Raw genomic sequence first — 20,080 nt, forward strand, 5'->3', positions numbered from 1 at the left:
ATAATTATTAATTAATAATAATAATCTTGTTGTATTGTATGTTAACGACCACCTTTGCATAATCCGTTCAAAAGCATTTGGTCAATTTCTCATATCTATGAGCAGACCATACACGTTCAGTCTCAAAGGCATATGAAACATTTTACACAAAAAACTGTCATTGGGCTTTCTTATCCCAACATTCGGTTAATAAAGCCCACAAAAAAATTAGGCCCACCTAAAACAAGGCTAAAATGGGTAGTGTACATTTAGTTATTTTTTATATAAACAGTTATAAATCTTAAAATGCCAAGGTTGCATAAAACATACGTTTTCGAAATAAATAAAACAACAAAATAACGCAAATTAAACTCTTTGCGAGAAAAAATAAGCAGATATGGTCGTCCTTGTCGTGTTTTGTGAAGACAACCAAGTGCCACAAGACACACAGCTTCGTATATCTAATTGTTCTGATTTGTTACACGCAAAGCAATACCGTGACCCCTTTTCTTGGACATCATTGGATGAATTGCTTTTTATGTTTTTTTTTTGATATTATAGGTCTGGATTTTGCAAATATTTTCAATAACAATCTACATAACCTTAAATATTTGCTAAGCTGAGCAGAAATCAAATAGATCCGTCTAATGTAAGTTACGTTTGTGTTCCGTATTCAACATAAAATTCCATGATTGATGTGGATACCAAGAAAATTGGATCTCCCAAAATTGGATAATCTAAAAATTTTCATAAACACAAAGGACTTTTATTTAAATTTTCTCGACAACTATTACAGAATATATGGGTCGGCTTATGTGAAACACCCTGTACGTTTCCGCGTTTTATTTTCGGGGCTCGTCGGGCTGCACGCGTCGCATCGAATCTTTTTTCCGTTTAGTGCCATTGTTATAGGTTAATTTCGATGTGTTTTTGCTTCGAAGTTTACGTTTTAGTTCCGCGTGCGGCGATTTATATATAGTTTTGTTTTGTGATATATGTGTTAGCCTTTAAGGTTGATCTGTAAATAAAAAACTTTTACGTACCCATCTGTGTGCTTCGCATTACTTAACCTCAACCTTTCCACCTTAAAGTCCTCTAAATAGTTACCGTTTGAGTATAAATGAAATTGTAGGGGCGTTCGTCTTGCAGTAAGCACCAGCTGCATCAGTTTCCCGTTGCATTGCATTGCAACATTAAACTCCAATTGAACGACATAACCACAATTTTTGATATGAGGGCTTACTTGGCGAGGAATCTATAAAAAATGCTTATGCTGATAAAATTGAAGCAGCTATTAAAAAAAATGGAGAAAATCCATTCAACGTGAGATTTAGAACCTTTAAAAAATCACCTGCCGGCATTCAACAACCAATTTGGCCGATAAAATATCGTCAATAAATTTTCATGCGGCATTTCTGAAAATATGTCCAAATGCCAATTAATCATCAGACAAAAAGGAATTAACTACTAACATTTGACTATCTGATTTTGCCGCAATCAGTGTGGTTCTTCAAATATAATGCTGTGGTTACGAGACAGAATTAACGCCTGATCACAGACTATAGAGGAGCCAAATGTCTATCCAACCGGTGGACTTAGCTCTCGAAGTGAAGTGAAAAAAAAACTTTAAAATATACATTTCAAATGTTACATTTACATCATATATTATCATGGCAAACGCTTCAACTGAGGATGCTCTCATTAGAAACACCAACCAACCATTGTTAACTGAGGTGCGTGGTTGGATTATAGGAACCAATGAAAAAAAAAAAAGATTTTATTATGATTATTTATTTATCTGCAACTTTCTCCTTGGTTCCATCCTCGACATTCGCGATTTCGCTAGTGCCAGATTTCAACGTAAAAACTACCGACAAATTTATCAGAACTGGGTTTCCGTCCCTCTCCAAATGTCTAATCCAAGACAGAAGTGAATCTTTACTGGAAGTACCGGTCGCGCACAACGCGTACACAACACCGTCCTCTTGTTCGTGAACACTAGGCACCACTTTCAAGTATGTCTGTTGAATGGGAGGGCTAAAATTAAACACGGAGGTACTTATTTTGCTCACGTCATCGGTATCGACCAAATCGTCCGATACGGGCCTAGCGTTGCCACGTAAAATAAAATAGTTGATCGGGTTGCCCTTGATCCACACGGTGAACGCACCCTCCACAAACACCGGGTCCTCAGGTTTGTTCTCCCCGAGCAATCGCTTCTGAGTTTTGCTTTGGGCGCTTATTATCCAAGTGTCATCTATCGAGTCTTTTATGTCGGCCGATTGATAAACATTCACCCTATTGGTGATGTCGACACCGCTGATCCGTTCAATAGCCAACCGCGCTAACTCGAATGTGTCTTTCGGTAAAGGTTCTGGCAATGGAAATGGCGAGAGGTTTTTAAACTTTGGCATCCAGTACATCATTCTCCAATATCTGCGCAGCGGGTACCCGTATTGACCGAATATACTAATTAACTGAGTTTCCATGTCGCTATCGGGAATAACCCCGTTCTCTTCCATTTGAGACAAAACATCAATTACACACTGTTGCTGTTTCGGATAATGCATAAATTCGGCTTGGATAATATTTTTTGCTACCAATTTGCCTTTCGGCAATACGTCTATCAATGACTTATACACTTCTAAATCTTTATGCACCCCAAATTCTTCCATGTTTTTCAACGCGGCGTAAATGAATTCGACGTGTCCCCTGCGGTATACATGCTCGCGGTTAACGTAGATCCTTATCATATCCAAATAAGTGTTCTTGTTTTTTTCTCGAACGCTTTCAAACATGTCTTGTACAACTAAACTCTTGTCGTCGGCCTTTTCTAAATATCCGACGGACGTGTGGACGTATTGAGCAGCTCCGGAAAATACATTGGCGCTTTGGGTTCTACATTTACTTAAAATTACGACACATCTCAAAAGCTTCCTTAAAATCATTTTAATAGTATCGGAAACTGTTAAATTAATTCATAACTTTTTACATTTTATAAGCTTATAAAATGGGGTTAAACTTCATAACATAACCACAAATTGCGGGATAATTAAATATGGCCTATATCTTTTTCCGTTCAAGCAGTCGCGGTTACCGCAAGTGTTATTAATGCGTTAATTAATATAACCATTAACATTATTTACAAATAACAATAAGAATGGCGTATAAAGTCAGAAACGGACGTGAGTCGTTTTTTTTGCAATTTCGATTCTCTTGTGTATGATTTTGGTTGTGAAGTATTTAATTAGATGAATAGTTAGCTATTATGATATGGAATTGAGTCAATAAAAGTTTGCTCGTAATAATTAATCTTTGAACGAAATGGAAATGTCCAGATTAACAAATTCTAACATGAGTCTGTGATGCACAACGGGATAAGTGATAAGAAGTATTCTGTGATTATTCTATAACCATTTATTGGGGTGCGTAGTGTATTTGTTCTTTGGTTACGTCAAACACAAGTGAAATGCAGCCAGAGGTTTAAAATTAAGTGAATATTATTGTTTGTGTGATAATTCGATGCAATTGGCGTTTTTATAAAACAAGTCTGAATAAAGGTAAAGGGCGGCAGATTATGTTTTCTTTTATAATTCTTTGAATTATGTTCGTATACTATTGAAAAGATTCTTCTTGACAACTGTGTAACGGTGTACCGTATTTATTTCGTGTTTTTCCCATTACCTTTTTTTAATTAGTATTCCGTTTCCTCGTACTGAAAACCGACCCGTTTCCCGTAAGAAATACAAAAATCACAAACCATCCATATATTTAGCATCGATTTTTTATGTATGTCGGCCATGTTGTGAAAAGTATGTGACTGTGGCGGCAAATTTAAAAATATTCCGTATACAAAGTCACCTTAATCGGTACTTTTACGGTAAGTTACCAGGTATTTCAGCATTCAAACATCGCCGAGGATCGAAAATAAAGTATCTGATTAAAAATCCTTTTCAGTGTTTGAAGGGGAAGCTTTCCATTGCGATTGCTTAAAATGGAACCAGCTGCCCCCGGGACCGAAGACGATAACCCTTTCGATTACGGATCGTTGAAAAAGCAGGTAATTTACGTATGAACGTTCGCGTTGTACCGTTCATCATAATGGTGCGTTAAGATTTCCAGGATCAAGGTAAGTATTTGATTATGAAGTATCGGGTTCTAACATTTCACCCAAAGTGTAGATATCGTGTGACATAAAGTAGTGAGTTTAAAGAGATCAGTGTCACCAAAGTATTATGACACGATTATATGAGGGGCACAGGTCCAGTTCGGTTTTCACCTCAAACGCAATCTTTTCGGGTAGGGGAGAGCCGGCAGTTTCCTTTCTTTCAGACCGCGATGTGGATTTGGGTTGTATTGCTTTCAGTACAACTCGACGCAATGTTTTTTTAGCACGTCCTATTATAATTTTTAACAGTTGTTAAAAATTTAGTTTGTTTCATCCCTTCTATTCCTCCGCTTCCCTGAAATATTTTGGGGTTAGGTTTGTCGGTTTGTAAAATTGCCTTTTTGCTGTCTTAACTGATATTTTGTTTGTCGGTTACAATTTACTCATGCTTTTTTAAGTGCTTATTATTTACTTACCACGAAGTGCAGGTATTTCATATTTAGGTAATATCCTTAGTTTTTTATTCAAACAAAGGGAACTCAAAACCACAGAAATGGCGTCGGCCGTTCAAGACGCTTTCGAATGTTTCAGGAAACGGAACAGGAACGTTTGCTGAACCAAAAGGCGATACTGAAAAATGGCCAGTATGATAGCATCTTCGAGCTCAGCTACGTCAACGGCGTCGAACGTTGGTTCTGCAAGATGTGCGAGTGCCCCATCATGGGCAGGGTTTATCAGCATGAACTCGGCCGACGACACACCACCGTCATGCAAATCACCAATCGCCACCTGCAAAAGAAAGACGTCGCGGAAAAAATTGACGACAGCGTCCATATTGAAATCGCCCCAGGCGAACCGGCGCCCCCCGGCTTTGAGGGCGAAGTGGACAATAGGCGGGCGCTCATTCAAGTAGGTTGCAAACTTAGCGTAAAAGTATGCGCCAAAACAACAGAAAAGTAACCTAAAAATATATATCAGTCGTTAGTCTGTGGTGGTTTGTTGACTCTGGCTCAATAACGGACCATTACAATCGGATTTATTGCCTTTGCATTGTTTGTCTGTGGTTTGATTGTCAGTCTGTTCCGTTATGAAATTGAACGTTAGCGATCTAATTTTTGTGATCTGTGGTTTTCAGTCACGAAATTTATTGATCCATTGCCCAACGGACCATAGGAAATCGCATGTAAATTTTTAGGTGCCCAACTATTGACTCCACTGTTAATTTCGTAGCAAAGTTGTAAGTCATTGAATTAAGTATAATGGCAAAATTGCAAAAGGTGAATACAACAAACATCAACGAATATTTTCCATGAAGATATTTTCCAAAGTTGAGGTCAAGCGTGCTATTGACTTTTAATAAAGGTTGGTTTACAATAAAGACGTGCACATTTGGTTTCACACGTTCAATAAACATTGTTTTGTAAGTAAATGTTGAGACAACCCTTCATTAACATTTAAACAATATCTTAAGTGATGATAAAATTGATTTCTAACATTCCTTAGTTGATATTGTGAAATCCTGTCACATTTTAAGTGACCCCATTCGTCGCGAGGTCAGGTGACCTGGGTGGCCAAAGGATTCGGCACCTTGGGCCAATAATTTGGCCGTTAGAAGTATTTACCAAATACTCCCTGAGAACAACTTCTTCTAGTGTGGGTTCAATTTGATTTTGCAGTAAGTCCAAATGAAGTTATAGTTGATAAAAATGTCTCAATAATATGATGTCCGCAAATTCCCGCTACGATATTTATTTTTTCAACATATCGCTTGGTTTTATCAGTGAAACAAATATTTTTTTAAAAATCCCTACTTTTATTTGCTTTTTCCATCATTTCGAAACAAAATGCTACATTTCTTTCTTGATCGCCTTCCAGGAGCTCATCATTTTGTTTTCTTCCACAGGCAGTAAAATGTTCAAATCTCTATTGTCCATCTCTTCTGCTGTATTATCGATATTTCCAGCTGAACATTTACAGTTATTTATTACGGTGCCTTTGATCTTTTAATAGTTTTAGCAGGAAAATAAACTGAAAACATTTCGGACACTGCTGTAAGACTGCTTCCTGCGTAATGGCACTTCATTACGGTTATTTTCTCTTCAACTGGTTTGAACATATTTAGCTTTAATTAAAGCGTGTTTAATAACGCATAACAATCACAAATAATATCATTGTCACGAATTTGATTTATTATCTAAACTATAAAATTTTTGTAGTTTTCCCATTAAATTTAATTCAGTAACTCAATTAAACACTCGCTCCGCTCGTGTCAAATAAACCCGTGGGTCAAATGCCGTTTTTCTACTCCCGTCTGTAAAATACCTAATTACCCTCCGATCTAGCGTGCGGGAAGCGTCACTTTTACACGTCAGTTTCGTTTCCCACGAACCCGAGCCGCTTCGAATATTTCCGGGATTTTACCGCATGGATTTGGGAGCAATCGGATGTTTTCCGAGATATTTCCCACATTTGTTAATTCTGACGGTCATTCGTATTGTTTTGCGAAAGTGTAGCCAAAAACTAACGGTCGTGCAACATATGCAACACGTTGTTGCATAATATACTATTACTGCTTTGCTATAAAATATACAGAGGAGGCAATATTTAGCCACCTAAAAATTTCTTAGTTTCCTTTCGGAAATGCAACACTTTTGCCTCAATTTACGACGGCGCGTGTCTCTTTTAAGGAACGCCTCGACGGTTTCAAAGTGGGCCCCCTTGTCGCCCTCGAATACCTGATCGAAATGCAAGACATCGACCCCAGCAGGGAACCCCTCTACTTGTGCCTGTTGTGCGACAAACGGGGCGACCCCCGTACCGTCCTCACCCACCTGGCGAGTTACAATCACATTTCCCAAGTATAAGCCGCGTCTCCGTCCCCTATTTCGCTCATAACCTCACTTTTCAGTACCTGCAGAAACATTTCCCGACTTGCTATCGCGCCCTCGCCCCTTACATGACTAAACAGTACAAACGCAACTGGCAAATAGCGTTGCAGAAAATCGCCGAAGCGATCGAGGTGAAGTACGGCCGCCTGAGGCCGTTTTCCATCGAGAAGGACAAGTTCGAGCAGGAACGCATGAACTTTATCCAGCTGATCAATCGGGGCAAGCATTTTTCCGAGCTGTCCGGTACCACTTTCATAGAACTCGTCGTTCACGACGAACTGACCAAGGTTCTCGAAGGTAACGTATAGTCTTTTCATAAATATAATGGAAATTACACTGTCAAAGTTATAATTTTGAAGCTTTATGGAAATTTTGAAATTCGCTATCTTAAATAATTTTCACTTGGTCTTTGATACGCGTGAGTGCAATGAGTCGTTGCCGTCCTTGACGATCACAGCGTTGCCGGATCGACCGGTATAGTCGGTTCGTAAATATATCATATCAGTTGAATTGTTTAATTTATTAAATTATCTTTTGCGTCGTTTGGCACAATTTTGTTGCGGTCCGCAGAGAAACCGGAGACGAAACCTGCTGCTACGGACTGGGCGGGCAGGTCGTTCATCGAGAAGCCGCCCCAGAAACGCGATCCCTCGCCCCCCGTGGTCGCCAGGCCGGTAAGGAAAATCAAACCGGCGACGGGGGACAAGCCGGCGACGAAACCGCCCCCCGCAACCGCCCGGCGGCGGTCGCTGTCGAGCGTTTCGAGCGTGTCGAGCGACGAAGAAACGACCAAGAACGGCCGGGGTCCGCCGAAGAACCTGCAGGGCGGCCAACCTTCGAGGAGGATGCCCTACGGAAGGGAGAGGTGAGTCAAATAATATTCAATTCGAACGATTCATTAAAATATTAATAAATAGCCGGCGTATAATAAAAAATAAACTTTCGAAACGTCTCAAGGCTGCCGATTTTGTCTAACGTTCGACGGAATTGGGATTTTTTACTATTTTTCAAAATTGCTTGGATAATTATTATCGAAAATTTCATCATTAAGTAATATCCGTATAATCTGTGTAACCATAATGCTACTTACAAAATTTCTGGATCATCGTGTTGGCTTGTTCAGAGCTTGACCAAAACTTGCGCGCATTCTACCAGCTTATATATTGTTTGAGTAAGGCGGAGCTAAAAGAGCGACCAATATGGGACTCACGCCCCCTCGTTTAGCTCCGCCCCTATCAAACAATATATAAGCAGGTATGGTCTGTTCATAGATATAAGACAGTGACCAATTGCTTTTGAATGGGATTATCCAAGGGCGATCATTAACATACAATGCAACATCAATGTAATGGACAATGCAAGTCATCACAGTAGACGACAGTTGCCTAGAACCCTTTCCTCATGTGACATTTATTTTCACGAAGATTCCACAAAGCTTGAACCTACAAAAGGGATACGTCTGTGATAATTATGCAAATGACAAATGTATTAAAGAAATTAAAAAAGAAATGAAGGAAAGGAAGGGTATGAAGGTTTTGATGCAAATTGAGGGATTAACTTATAGTTTTGCCACAATATCCGATGATTTTGAGAGAATAACCGTAAAAATTGGTTTAACGTTAGGTATTATTAATCACTTAAAATATAAGATTTTTATAATGACACTAGCCTGTAACCCGAGAAAAGCAGCGGAATGACGTTACGATCATTCCCGCGCGTTGGGTGTCGTTTAACAACTCGAATCGTTTATTGCAACTTAAATATTGGGTTTAAACTCTTGATATTTGGGACGCGTTATTTCTGTACATAAAAAAAAAAACGTATTAAAAAAATTAAAAAAAAACAAGTTCCCTATTCGTCACGTAAGCGGTTATTTCAGGAACTACAGGCGGCGATCGCCGGTGCCGCCCGCGCGCCGCAGACCGTCCCCGCCCCCGCGCAGGTCCCCCTCGCCCCGCGGCAAACTGCCCTGGGAGAAGGGCAATTACGGCGGCAAGGGCGACTGCGGCAAGCCGCAGCAGCAGCAGCAGCAACAGTCGGCGCCCCCTCGCGGCGGCCGCGAAAAGGAACGTCAAGAGAAGATCGAGGAGTTGAAGCGGCTGTCGAAAGCGATCGAGACGGACATGGAGCGGACGCTGAAAAACCACGAACGGAACCCGGAGAAGCACCCGCGCTACAACGACGAGTGGAAAAAGTTCTGGAACCGGCGCTACAAGGAGCTGCAGGCGCAGGGCAAGGACGCGGCCAAGCACGACTTCAAACCCGAGTGGATCGACTTCTGGGGCAAGAAGATGCTCGAGATGCACCGGGACGAGCTGAAGGCGCGGAAAGACGGCCTGCGGAAGCGTCTCGGCTTGCCCGACGAAGTCGCTCCGGTCAGTTTCCGCATCGGGGGCGGGACGAAAGGCGCCGCCAAGCCGACCCTACCGATGGCGGCTCGACCCGATAACGATCCCGAGGTGATCGTGATCGACGACAAGGATGACGACAAGAAACGCGCGAGGCCGAGCAGCCCGTGGGAGAGGGAATCGCCGCCTCCCAAGATGGCCGTCAAAGCGTCCAAGCGCAGCGTCACGCCTCCTGCGAGGCGGAGATCGAGGTCGAGGTCGCGGGACAGTAGACGGTCGTCGCATAGGGGGCGCTCGAGGTCGCCGCCGCTGTCGTCGTCCGAGAAGAGGCGATCTAGGGAGAGGTCGCGGGACTCTTACAGGAGCGGCGGTCGCGAAAGGGGGCGGTACTCGCGGGAGAGGAGCTGGGAACGCGAGAAGAAGTACCGCGAGAGCTCGTACGAGAGGGACCTGCGCGGCAGGGAGAGGGTGCGGACCGTCGCAGACCTGCCGTGGGAGAGGGAGAAAGGTGAGTGAACTTCTTACGGTGAATTTGCTCGAAATCAACAGCGAAAACCAATTATTTGCCCCAGAAAAGGGGGTTTTAAGTAAATAATTGCTTTTCTAAGGTAGATTTCGGTACAATAAGACTCGAAAAAGCCGATTTTGACTGGGAAAGTGGGTTATCTACAGTTTTAATGTAGATTTCGGCCCGGTAAGTTATGAAAATGCCTGTTTTGGCTACAATCTGCTGCAAATCAAGCGCAAAAACCAACGCGGTTATTTTTTTTTTAATAATTCCCGACCCCCCAACCCCCTCCAATTTCAGTAGGTTCCGTTACGGGACCAAACGCTATTTGCCTGAAAAATTTGAAGTCGGTAGCTTCAAATTATCGTGTTCCATAACAATGTTCAAAAAAGAGGCGAAAATTAAAAAAAAATAATGGATGCCGGGGTCCTATCACGACCATTTTTTGCTGGCCTGTGTGTTTCATGGGCAGCTTAAAAGGAGACAAATTTGAAGACGTAGTGGCAAACCGTTCGAAAGTTATAACCAATTAATGTCCCGTCTACAAAGGTGTGGAGAACAGAGAACAGAGGAACGGACAAACAGAAAATGAAACTGAAAAATGAAAACTTTTTTTTGCACACTGACACTGATTCTATCGGTACCAATGGCAACGCTGTACGAATGCTGGTTAAGGAATTTTACTGCGGGTTAATAGGTTTTGAGAAAATATTTTTTTTCTGAAAATCAAAATAACCGAAAAAAAAGTTTCAAAAATAAAAAAAAAACTTTTCAACAGTTTAAATGTGGGTGTGGACTTCTATCTCTGTGATAAATTTGAAGTCTATAGCTGCAAATTTAAGACATCCGCCCCATTTCTAATTATGGCACGGAATATCTTAAACACCCTGTACAATAAGTTAAGCAAGAGACTACTGAAGCACAGCCTTAAGGAGACCCCAAGCTTTTTGCGAATACCGGACACACCCTGTAGATTTTAAAAATTATCAAGAATAAAGATTTATAGCATTGGATCTCGCGGATCTTCTGCAGAAACATATTTTTCGATTCGGTAAACGATTTTCGACAAACGATTTTTAAATTTTTAAAAATACTTGCCGATCCCCCGGCCCCCCAATTTCAATAGGTTCGGTTGGGGGACTAAACCCTATATTTGTGCCAATTTTGAAATCGACAGCTGCAAATCTCGGACACAAAACAGACGAAAATCGCAAAACTTCAGCTCCGTCGATCAAACCGCTAGAAGAATAAAAAATCCCGTTTCCCCAGACAGGATGATGTACCCGCACGGCGTCATCCTCCCCGAATACGGCGAATACTACGGCCCGCCGCCCGGGGTAATGATGATGCGCGACATCACCCGCAAACCGGTCATGATGGCGCCGGGGGTCCACGGAGCCGACGTCGACGACGACGACGACGGCGAGGTCAACCTCGTTTCCGTCCTCCGCCTCCTGACCGCTCTGGAGGAACGACTCGGCTCGCTGGGTCCCAAAATCATCGACCTGCTCGCCCAGGCCCTCGCCCTCGAGAAAAAAGAGGCGAACAGTAGCGAAACGTTGCTCGACAACGAGATCAACTGCGTCATGTTCGAGACGGTCAAGGAGAAACTCAAAGGGCAATTGCTCGCCGGCCTCGTCGACCCCATCCAAGAGCGGGCGTTCAAAAAGGCCATCCAGAAGACGGCGAATCTGGTGCACGTCTCGGAGCAGCGGCGCAGGCAACGGGACCACCTGAAGCCCCAAAAGGAGAAGACTCCGGTGGTGGTGCCCGGAGTGGGCAAGGTGGACAAGGCGGCGATCGCTAAACAAGTGGCGAACGCTCTAGTCGCCCAAGGCAAGACTGACGTCACGCAGGCGGAACTCGAGCAGCTGATCAACGCGGTGGTGGGCATGGCGGAGGCGTCGCGTACTTCGAGCCGCCCGGTGACGACGGCCAGTTTCTTGGACGGCCTAGCGGCCGCCAGAGCGACGTCCGACATCAAGGAGGCGGAGAAGAGCGAGTCGCCCGGCCGGCCGCTAGGGGGCGCGATGGAGAATCTATCCGACTCCGACCTGCAGACGCTCCTGCAAAACTTCAAGGACCTGTCCACCGAGGAACAGATGAACCTCATCAATTACCTGAAGAAGTTGGAAATCGACGATCCGGAACGCGTCGAGAGGTACGCCTTTTTTGGGTTCTCTGGTTGTACTTTTATTGGGTACCGCGCTGCGCTACTTTTTCGTCAACAAAATCATCATCGCCCCTTTAGTTTTTGAGATATACGGGGTGTTCGGAAACTTGGAGGAAAGTAAAATAATGGTGCTGAGTCATGTAATCATAATATTCTCCGAGTTACAGCTTGTCAAAATTCTTTTTTTTTTTTTTTTAAATTTTATTTTCAACGCAACCGAATAAGCCGGTTTGCCTTAAGCGGAATTTTACTTAACAGGACTTAATAAAATTTGAAAAAGTCATTTTCACGATCCGTTTAAATTTAGTTTCTATTAAAGGAGCTTATTATTCGACTGCTACTGTGATGGTCCATCGGGAATATTCAAATACTGAATATCGCGGTATGCATTTTTCCTATCCATTTATCAGTATACACGGAAGATTTGGCGAAAGAGGATCATTCAAGCCCGATAATATGAACAAAGCTAGACCGAAATATAAAAAAAAAAAACGCTGCAAAAGAAGGAAGAATTCTTCAAAATGTGCAGGCTGACTCGTCAACGAGTAAGGGAAAACTTGCTGCTCAGGAAAGAATTACTCGCTTTACAGTTTGTGAAGTTTTGCATGAAAATGATCTTCGACCTTTTAATGTTCAATGTAATTGGGCAATTGAGAGTAATTTTATGCGATTAAATTTGAGGAACACTTCAAAATTACCCGCAATTCGCACTGCTCACTGACGAGGCTGCATTCAATTCTGAAAACATTGAAAACTCTTTCTTTAAATGTATGGCCAGGGATTATAGCAGATAATTTTATAGGACCTCATTTCTTTAACGGATCGCTTAATGGGGTAATGTTGATTATCAACATTGGATAAAGACACGGCGGTGTCGAAACAATTGTCATGTCAAAATATATAATTTCGTGAAAATCTGAACTTTTAATTCTTATTTATTTTGATAACTGGATTTTCATCAAGTAAAAGCCTCCTCATTTCAATGAATATGACACGGTTAACTGCTTATTTAAAGGTTTTTCTTCGCCCCTGATGGAGAAAATAGCCACGGCAGCTTAGTTTTGAGCTGGATGATTACATCTAAACGTTTAGTACCTCCAAAGGTGCCTTGTAGTTCCTTGCTTTAGTATCTACTTTCTGGTTCCTGTTAGGTTATCATTTGCTGGTCCACAGTTGCCTGCTTAATACCGAAAGACTAACTAATAACGGCCCCGCCCCCATTCGCGTCTTCAACTTGACTTTAATCTCCTCAAAATTGTGCGATGTAGGTTGAGGAAGTTCGTCAACTTGGGTTCGGGCGGTCAAAAACCAGGAGAAAAGGAGGACGACGTCGTCGTCCTCGAACGGGACGACGGCGAAGAGGAGGAGGAGGAGGAGGAGGAGCGGGAGGACCAGGGGCGTGACCGGAGCCCCTTTTCTGCCAGACGTACTGGCGGCAATCCCGATGTCGAGCATCGCCCCGAAGACCGTAGAAAGATCGTCGACTCTGAAGACGAGGACTACACCTTCGAAGGTAAGGTGGAGGAGGGGAGGCTCCGCCCTCCAGGTGCTGGAGGTGGTGTTTTGTCGCCAGTGTGCAGTCCACTTTCTACACAAGTAGCACAAAATTGTCATTTGCCTTACTATATAACCACTTTTAATGATAATAATAATATTTATTTATTTTTTTTTTCTGGTAAAGGACTTATTGGGGGAAAATAATGTCCATACCTACTGCTTACTGTTTTTTTTTTAATTTTTATTTTTTTTTTATTTTTGCATTTCATTTATTCGATTTTAACACTTTTGTTTTCTTGAACTTTTTTTTTGAAGCACTTTTAATGTCGCTCGTTTATTTTAAAAATTAACCAGAAATATTTAATATGGCACTTAAGTTAAGTTAAGATTCTAAATAACGTTTCCGTGTTCTTTGACAATAAAATTATTTTAGGAATATCGTTTCAAAAGGTTATTAGCGTTAAAACGGTATTACAGAATACTTATAAAATTATTTTATAGCAGCGTTGAAAACGTTTCATTTAAAAACAATCTCAACAAACATTTTATAATGATGACGAAAAAAATTATTTTAATTTTTATACCATAATAACGACGACAAAAATGATAATTGTTGAATAGATAGATATACAGCGTGGTCTCTAACTGAATGTCACAAATGAAGGGGCCGATTTTTGGGACCATTTTAAAAAGAAAAATTTAAAAAAAAAAAAATGTTTGAACTCCAAATCCCATATTTCAATCTAAACTTTTAATAGACTTTGTTGACATTACGGCGATTGTTCCTATTTACGACAAGATGGTTTGCCTCGAATATGAACTTCATTTCGATTCGACAATGGAAAACATGGTGATTTGTGTTGAATCATTTTTATCCCTATAAAATTAAACTATGTGTTGGAATTAGTTTTATATTTAACACAATTCTGATATATAATTTATCTATATTCAAACAAAGTTGTTTCTCTATTGACACATCCATTTCAGCAGCTACACTGTTGCCAAATTGTCAAATATTTCTTAGTGTTCTAGATACCAAATTATATTTATAATTTTATATTTATATTTTGTACGGAAAGGATCGCCTTTGTGTTTTTATAGTCGTCTGTTTTGAGAAATTCAGGCTTGTGGCATCCATCACTTCCTGTAGAGTTTATAATCGTAATTATTATTGACTATGATCATCTATTATCTCGTTTAGCCTTAATATTTTTACTGCTCTGTGGTATCTTCTTCGTCACTTGAATCGATATGCCAGTTCTAAGTTCCAAACTCCAGTTGGCTTTCAGGTAAAAACGAGAATTTACATTTTTTGATATTCTGAATCTGCGATGATAGATTCCAACCTAGGAGTGGACGATGATGTCGCAACTATTTGATTTAAAGAATCTTTAAAATTCGTTGATCTTTCTATTTTAGTCTGCGTGTAAGTTTTTTCCAATAATTATAGTCTCGCATAAGATAAAATTACTATTTTGAAGCGCTTTTTATTTTATTGGCTGCTCAAAAATGTCGCAATGTGCAAATTGTTTTAAAGGCAAATCCGCGGAACAACTAGAAAATCTTGTTGCAAATATCTTCCAAAGAAGATATTTCCAAAGAAGATATTTTTATTATGGCGTCCTGCGCCCCCAATAAAATCACTTTAAAGCGACTATAAAATAAACTCGACTCAAGCATACATAGTTTTATAAATTTTGATTTATAACCATGTTTAAACACATTTGAAACACTTTCGCATCAGCGACTATAAAAGCCACTTTATGAAAATATATCAGTTTCTAAAGCATATTGACGATCTTGTTGAACTTTATTCGACTATTTACTCTTAAGGGACGTCGCAATAAAGCAAACATATAACTATTTAGTCGAATAACAAAAATTAAGGACCGTGCGTTGAATTTATCTCGATAACATTTTTAATTAAATTAATTAATTAACAAAAAAACAAAATGTACGGTTAGTAGCTAAGTTTTTTTCCAAGTGACGTGTAAAAGAAAATACTATTAATTTTCTGAAATATAAGCCTACATCAAATTTTTAAACATGGAACACCCTGTATATTATATATGTGTTTATCACAGTGATGTAACGTACTTTATATGTTAGTCCACTCGTTTTTGACAAATCGGCAAAAATAGGAAATTTTTATATACAGTCGAAATTCATATATAGCGAAATTGAAGAGACTGCTTTTTTTTTTCGTTATAAGAGTTTTATAGGCATTTGAAAAATAACAATACGAATATGTGTTCTGTAATATTGAATTATTTTATATACATATTTTAACATCTACTTAGAAACATTTTATTCAGATACTTAAGACCAACATTTAATGTTTCCAATGATCAATAATTTTCTTTTGAATTTTTTTTTAGTATGCCAATACGCATCTCGTACTTTACCACGTACCATTTCTTCGAGAGGAGAATCTTCTTCATGATATATAAAAAATTTCTTTAGCAGCTTAACTGAATATGTTGAAAGGTCGTCCCAGATGAACTTCTTCTTCTTCTTCTTCTTCTTCTTCCTCTTGGAGCTCTTCCTCACCCATTCTTGTCTGTTGTAATATGGGTCCCTCTATTTGCTGTTGTAGGCAAATCCTTATCTATCACCATAAAATATTGCAACTCCTCACTTGTAAACGTAAACTGCTTTATCCACTCGCTTAGTGGCTGATCATCTTCCAAATCCTGTTCGCATTCTGTCACGATAATAAGTCCTGCATGACCATAGGAATGTTGAGTTGTTTCTGCTGTCACCTCTTTCCAAGCTGCATGTAGCATATTAATGGAAAATATGTTTCCATTAAAATGTTTTTCCTGTATCGACTCTTGAGACTTTTTATTACGCTCTGGTCCATCGGCTGTAATACACTTGTTGTTTTGGCTGGAAGAAATGCCAATTCAATATTCCGTAGATTTGGAATATGGGGATGTGCAGGACAGTTATCCAAGAGAAGTAATATTTTCCTCCCCTTTAATTCTCCTCTTCAAAAATTTGCGATGTCATCCAGGCAGACTTGTTTGCCATGTAAGTGACCGGCAAATGCTTGATGTTTATTTATTTATTTATTTATTTATTTATTACAAAGGTGCCCTAACATGAAGAACTAACTTCACAATTTACAAGGACACACTAACAATTATACCATTATTTAATTAACAAAGTAAAACTTATAAGTAGGTACCTACCTATATCTACGATAAGCAGAAGATTTAAAAAAAAAACAATAACAATCAAACTTACCAAACTAAACCAAAACTAACACTGTATCTTAAGTGCGTGAATTACAAAAAACAAATGTGAAAAAATAAGGAAAACAAATCAAAAATTAAAATAAATTTATAGATGTTCGTAAAATATCGTGCGTTAGTTGATTTTCCAATCACGACCAGCCTTCTTTATTCTCTCCGACTCATATTGGCAGCTACTAACACTGTTATACGTTCTTTAGAAAGTTTTCCACCCACAGACTCTTCGCTTCGAAATTTAAGAGTTTTATCTGGCGCCATTTTGTAAAAAATACCAGTTACGTCAGCATTAAAAATTTCGTCAGCAGGATACTTTTCTGATAGTTTTGTCCACGTCTTTTCCAGGCAATCGTTAGTGACGTTTCTGTCGACACCACGGGCTTCGCCATTTATCTGTCCATAATTTATATGTCTCTGTTTGAACTTCCCCAACCATTCTTTAACTATTCTAAGTATTGCTGTATGTGACCACCATTTTTCTGAACACATTTCTCACACTTGCACAACATTGTGAGGAGGGACACCGTCTTGCTGCCATACAAGCAGCGCTGATATATTTAGTGGTAAATCTTCTATATATTGTTTTATTTCATGTTCTAAGAGTTACAAATAATGATCTCCAGCTAACTTTTGATCTATAAATATCGGACCCAAAATATGCCCATCTAAGACACCACACCATACATTAATTGATTGGTACCCTGGGTTTTTATTTCGTGTATTTTTCTAGGATTATTTAAAGACCAATATCGTGTATTTTGTCTATTTAAAAAATCCTAACAAAACTGCATTGTCCATTGAAATTGTACCTACACTTAGTTTTTGAGTTTTACGAAATGTATATACTTTCAAAAAAAATGATATAAAAACTTCAAAAACGAGTGCACTAAAATATAAAGTGTGTTACATCATTCTAATCGGAATAAGATATTCTGTTAAACACGTACATAATATACATGTCGTCCCATTTAAAAAACATGATGTAGGCTTATATGTCATAAAATTGATAGTGTTTTGTTATATACGTCACTTGAAAAAAAACCTACAAACCCAACTTTTTTTTTTTAGCTTGATATCACGGTACCGCTTACTCATTACGTCAGTCAGAATTTCGCGTTTAAGGTCGTTACGCTCCGACACCTCCCTCGCGGCGTTGTCGGATCGCGCGTAATTTCCCCGTGTTAGGGAAAAAGTTGTATTTCGCAACGTCGTATTCAGCGAAGTGACGCTGTTGCAGACGTGGTGAAGACGGTGTCGCAGAACGTGCAGCAACGCGAAATGGACAACAAACGGAAAGTGGTCGAGGACTCGATCAATTACGACAACGCCCGTAAGGACGTCGACCTCACCGACGCGAAAGCGCTAATCTCGAACCTGATGGGTAATATGAACAAGACGGGAACGAGCGCGTCCGGCGTCGACCTCCTGGGCCTCGGTTCCTCAAATGCCCATCAGCAGCCGTCGTCCGAATTAACCAAAACCCTGAGCTCGATCAACATGGAGAACTTGGCGAGCATCGTCAGCAACGTGCAGTCGCTGACGTCACAGCTGCTGAGGAAGACGGCGGAGGAGAACCAGTTGAAGTTTGAGCCGCCCACCTCAGACGCCCGAAGGTAGACGTTGCGTCGCACGGTCGTCGCCATTTTCGATTTTCGCTGTTGTAGGTCGGTCGCGACGAAGAACCAGCCAGTGGCCACGCCCACTTTCCAGCAAGGGCCGCCGCGAGGCCCCGCCCCTCGCGGCTTCAGGGGCGGTCCGGAGCCGAGGCCCCTAGTGCAATATCCTCCCAAGGGTTTCGGCAATCAGTATGGGACGAGACCGCCCAGGCAACCGGGTGCATATGGGTTCCCCAGGGGCGTGCCTCCCAGGCCCGGCTTCAACAGGTGGTAGATTTCACAGAGAATTTAAGTTTGATCGTTTGTCCGCGAATTTAATAAAATTTCTATAGGATTATTTGATTTCGTTTTTTTTTTTTATCTTCTTGGAAGGGCCAGGAAACTTTATGAACACATAGAGGTTATGTCGGCGGTCCTTATTGCGTAAAATTTAAAGCAAAACCCTGATGCAACAAAGTTCACCCACTAAACCCCACAAAACCGCGGTTTCTCTTTCTAAATAGCGAGCTTTAGATACTTAACTCACTTGTTTTCTGAGAATGTAATGGAATCGGCGCATATCTTGACGAAATATGAAAGCCACTTTCCAATATTACCTTAAAGGATTGTATTTTGAAATAATTTCATATTCAAAGAAAAATACTTTGGGACTACCTATGCGGTTTGTGATATGGTTGAAACTGACAGACATGTCCTTCAACGCGTATTTTAAATGATCCTTCACAATTTTTGTCGCAATGGGTTGGAAAATTCATATATTATCAGTTTTAGGTAAGATTTCTATGTAGCTAGTAGAGTTCTCCCAACCATATACCGTTTTTGCGACATAATCCGGTATTTAACTTTGGCAAAATTTTAATCAAGGTCTAACCGCAGGCCTACCTCGTTTCCGTTTCTGCTTGTTCCGGACCCGTACTTTGGTACTTCGTGCATTTGTGTAGAGTTCCATCGGTGAGATTCCTCCATTATTATTAGTCCATGCAGTGAAAAATTCACTCTTTAAAATATTTATTATAAATATAAATAAAGGAGTAAATTTACCTATTAAACAATGTTAGAATATTTGTTAAAAATGATAAAACGAAATTCTTCTAACTGAATCATTATTACAAAACATGTGCACCACCACCATAGTTCTATTTTTCTTTTGTTTCTGGTCAATCAAAAACACAGACCACAACCAAAAGGCACAGAATACAAAATAGACATTGCTAAGTAACTCTAAGATATAAAATAATAATTTAACAATATTTACAAAAAAAATGTTATTCTGCATCAAAATAATCACTATTGACTTCTGTAAACATTTTCTTCTTCGAAGCAGATATTTTTCTACTTCACTTCTAATTAATTCTATTGCCGTAGAACTAAATTTTGGCGACGTGTTGTTTGTTCTTAAACTGGGTTTCAGCTGTCCCCATATCAGCTCTACCGGATTAAAATTGCAGTGATATGGTGGAAGAGCGACAACTTTGAATCCCCGCTTATGCTTTTTATCAAACATTTCGGTATCAAGAACTACTAATTCTTTTTCAAAATACATATCATTTCCAAGCAAAAAATGTTGCATTACTTTTTTTAGTTAATATTGAATTCCGTAGTTTTTCGGCTTGTGTAGAATGCAAGCTGGCGTTGTCCATCACGATAGCACTGTTTGGTGGAATATTGGGAATCAATTTTTTACTAATTACAAAAACAAGACGAAATAG

General features: G+C 40.1%; 2 protein-coding genes and 1 long non-coding RNA gene across 4 annotated transcripts; 1 reads left to right on the top strand and 2 right to left on the bottom strand.

Moving 5' to 3' along the window:
- Positions 1-31: 31 nt before the first annotated feature.
- Positions 32-1,541, bottom strand: LOC132699714 (uncharacterized). The gene is made up of 3 exons (XR_009618539.1): positions 1,331-1,541; positions 1,087-1,234; positions 32-997 (listed from the first exon to the last, which is right to left on the bottom strand). It is a non-coding gene; the product is annotated as an uncharacterized LOC132699714 (long non-coding RNA).
- A 228-nt stretch (positions 1,542-1,769) lies between these two features.
- LOC132700108 (evolutionarily conserved signaling intermediate in Toll pathway, mitochondrial) lies at positions 1,770-2,995 on the bottom strand. Its single transcript, XM_060667228.1, has one exon. The coding sequence runs from the start codon at positions 2,925-2,927 to the stop codon at positions 1,770-1,772; it is 1,158 nt and encodes a 385-aa protein (XP_060523211.1). The 5' UTR covers positions 2,928-2,995.
- A 413-nt stretch (positions 2,996-3,408) lies between these two features.
- On the top strand, positions 3,409-18,733 carry LOC132700015 (uncharacterized protein CG7065-like). Of its 2 annotated transcripts, XM_060667065.1 has the most exons (11): positions 3,502-3,539; positions 3,937-4,039; positions 4,679-4,996; positions 6,775-6,945; positions 6,996-7,272; positions 7,546-7,840; positions 8,855-9,831; positions 11,101-11,992; positions 13,273-13,517; positions 17,993-18,368; positions 18,420-18,733. In XM_060667065.1, exons 2-11 carry the CDS (start codon positions 3,974-3,976, stop codon positions 18,643-18,645), a joined length of 3,843 nt encoding a protein of 1,280 aa, XP_060523048.1. In that variant the 5' UTR covers positions 3,502-3,539; positions 3,937-3,973; the 3' UTR covers positions 18,646-18,733. The 2 variants fall into 2 exon arrangements, with proteins under 2 accessions (XP_060523049.1, XP_060523048.1); XM_060667066.1 differs by lacking the exon at positions 3,937-4,039 and having other exon boundaries at positions 3,409-3,539.
- Positions 18,734-20,080: the final 1,347 nt, after the last annotated feature.

The sequence above is a fragment of the Cylas formicarius genome, unplaced genomic scaffold (genome assembly GCF_029955315.1).
Source record: "Cylas formicarius isolate icCylForm1 unplaced genomic scaffold, icCylForm1.1 PGA_scaffold_3__17_contigs__length_32017465, whole genome shotgun sequence".
NCBI lineage: Eukaryota > Metazoa > Arthropoda > Insecta > Coleoptera > Brentidae > Cylas > Cylas formicarius.

What these genes read in the sequence shown, in the direction of transcription:
- LOC132700108 (XM_060667228.1), bottom strand. Translation starts at nt 2,927, where the DNA reads ATGATTTTAAGGAAGCTTTTGAGATGTGTCGTAATTTTAAGTAAATGT.
- LOC132700015 (XM_060667065.1), top strand. Translation starts at nt 3,974, where the DNA reads ATGGAACCAGCTGCCCCCGGGACCGAAGACGATAACCCTTTCGATTAC. An exon ending in ATAGGCGGGCGCTCATTCAA is followed by an intron (nt 4,997 to 6,774) that starts GTAGGTTGCAAA and finishes GTCTCTTTTAAG; the next exon opens with GAACGCCTCGACGGTTTCAA. An exon ending in CGAGGACTACACCTTCGAAG is followed by an intron (nt 13,518 to 17,992) that starts GTAAGGTGGAGG and finishes ACGCTGTTGCAG; the next exon opens with ACGTGGTGAAGACGGTGTCG.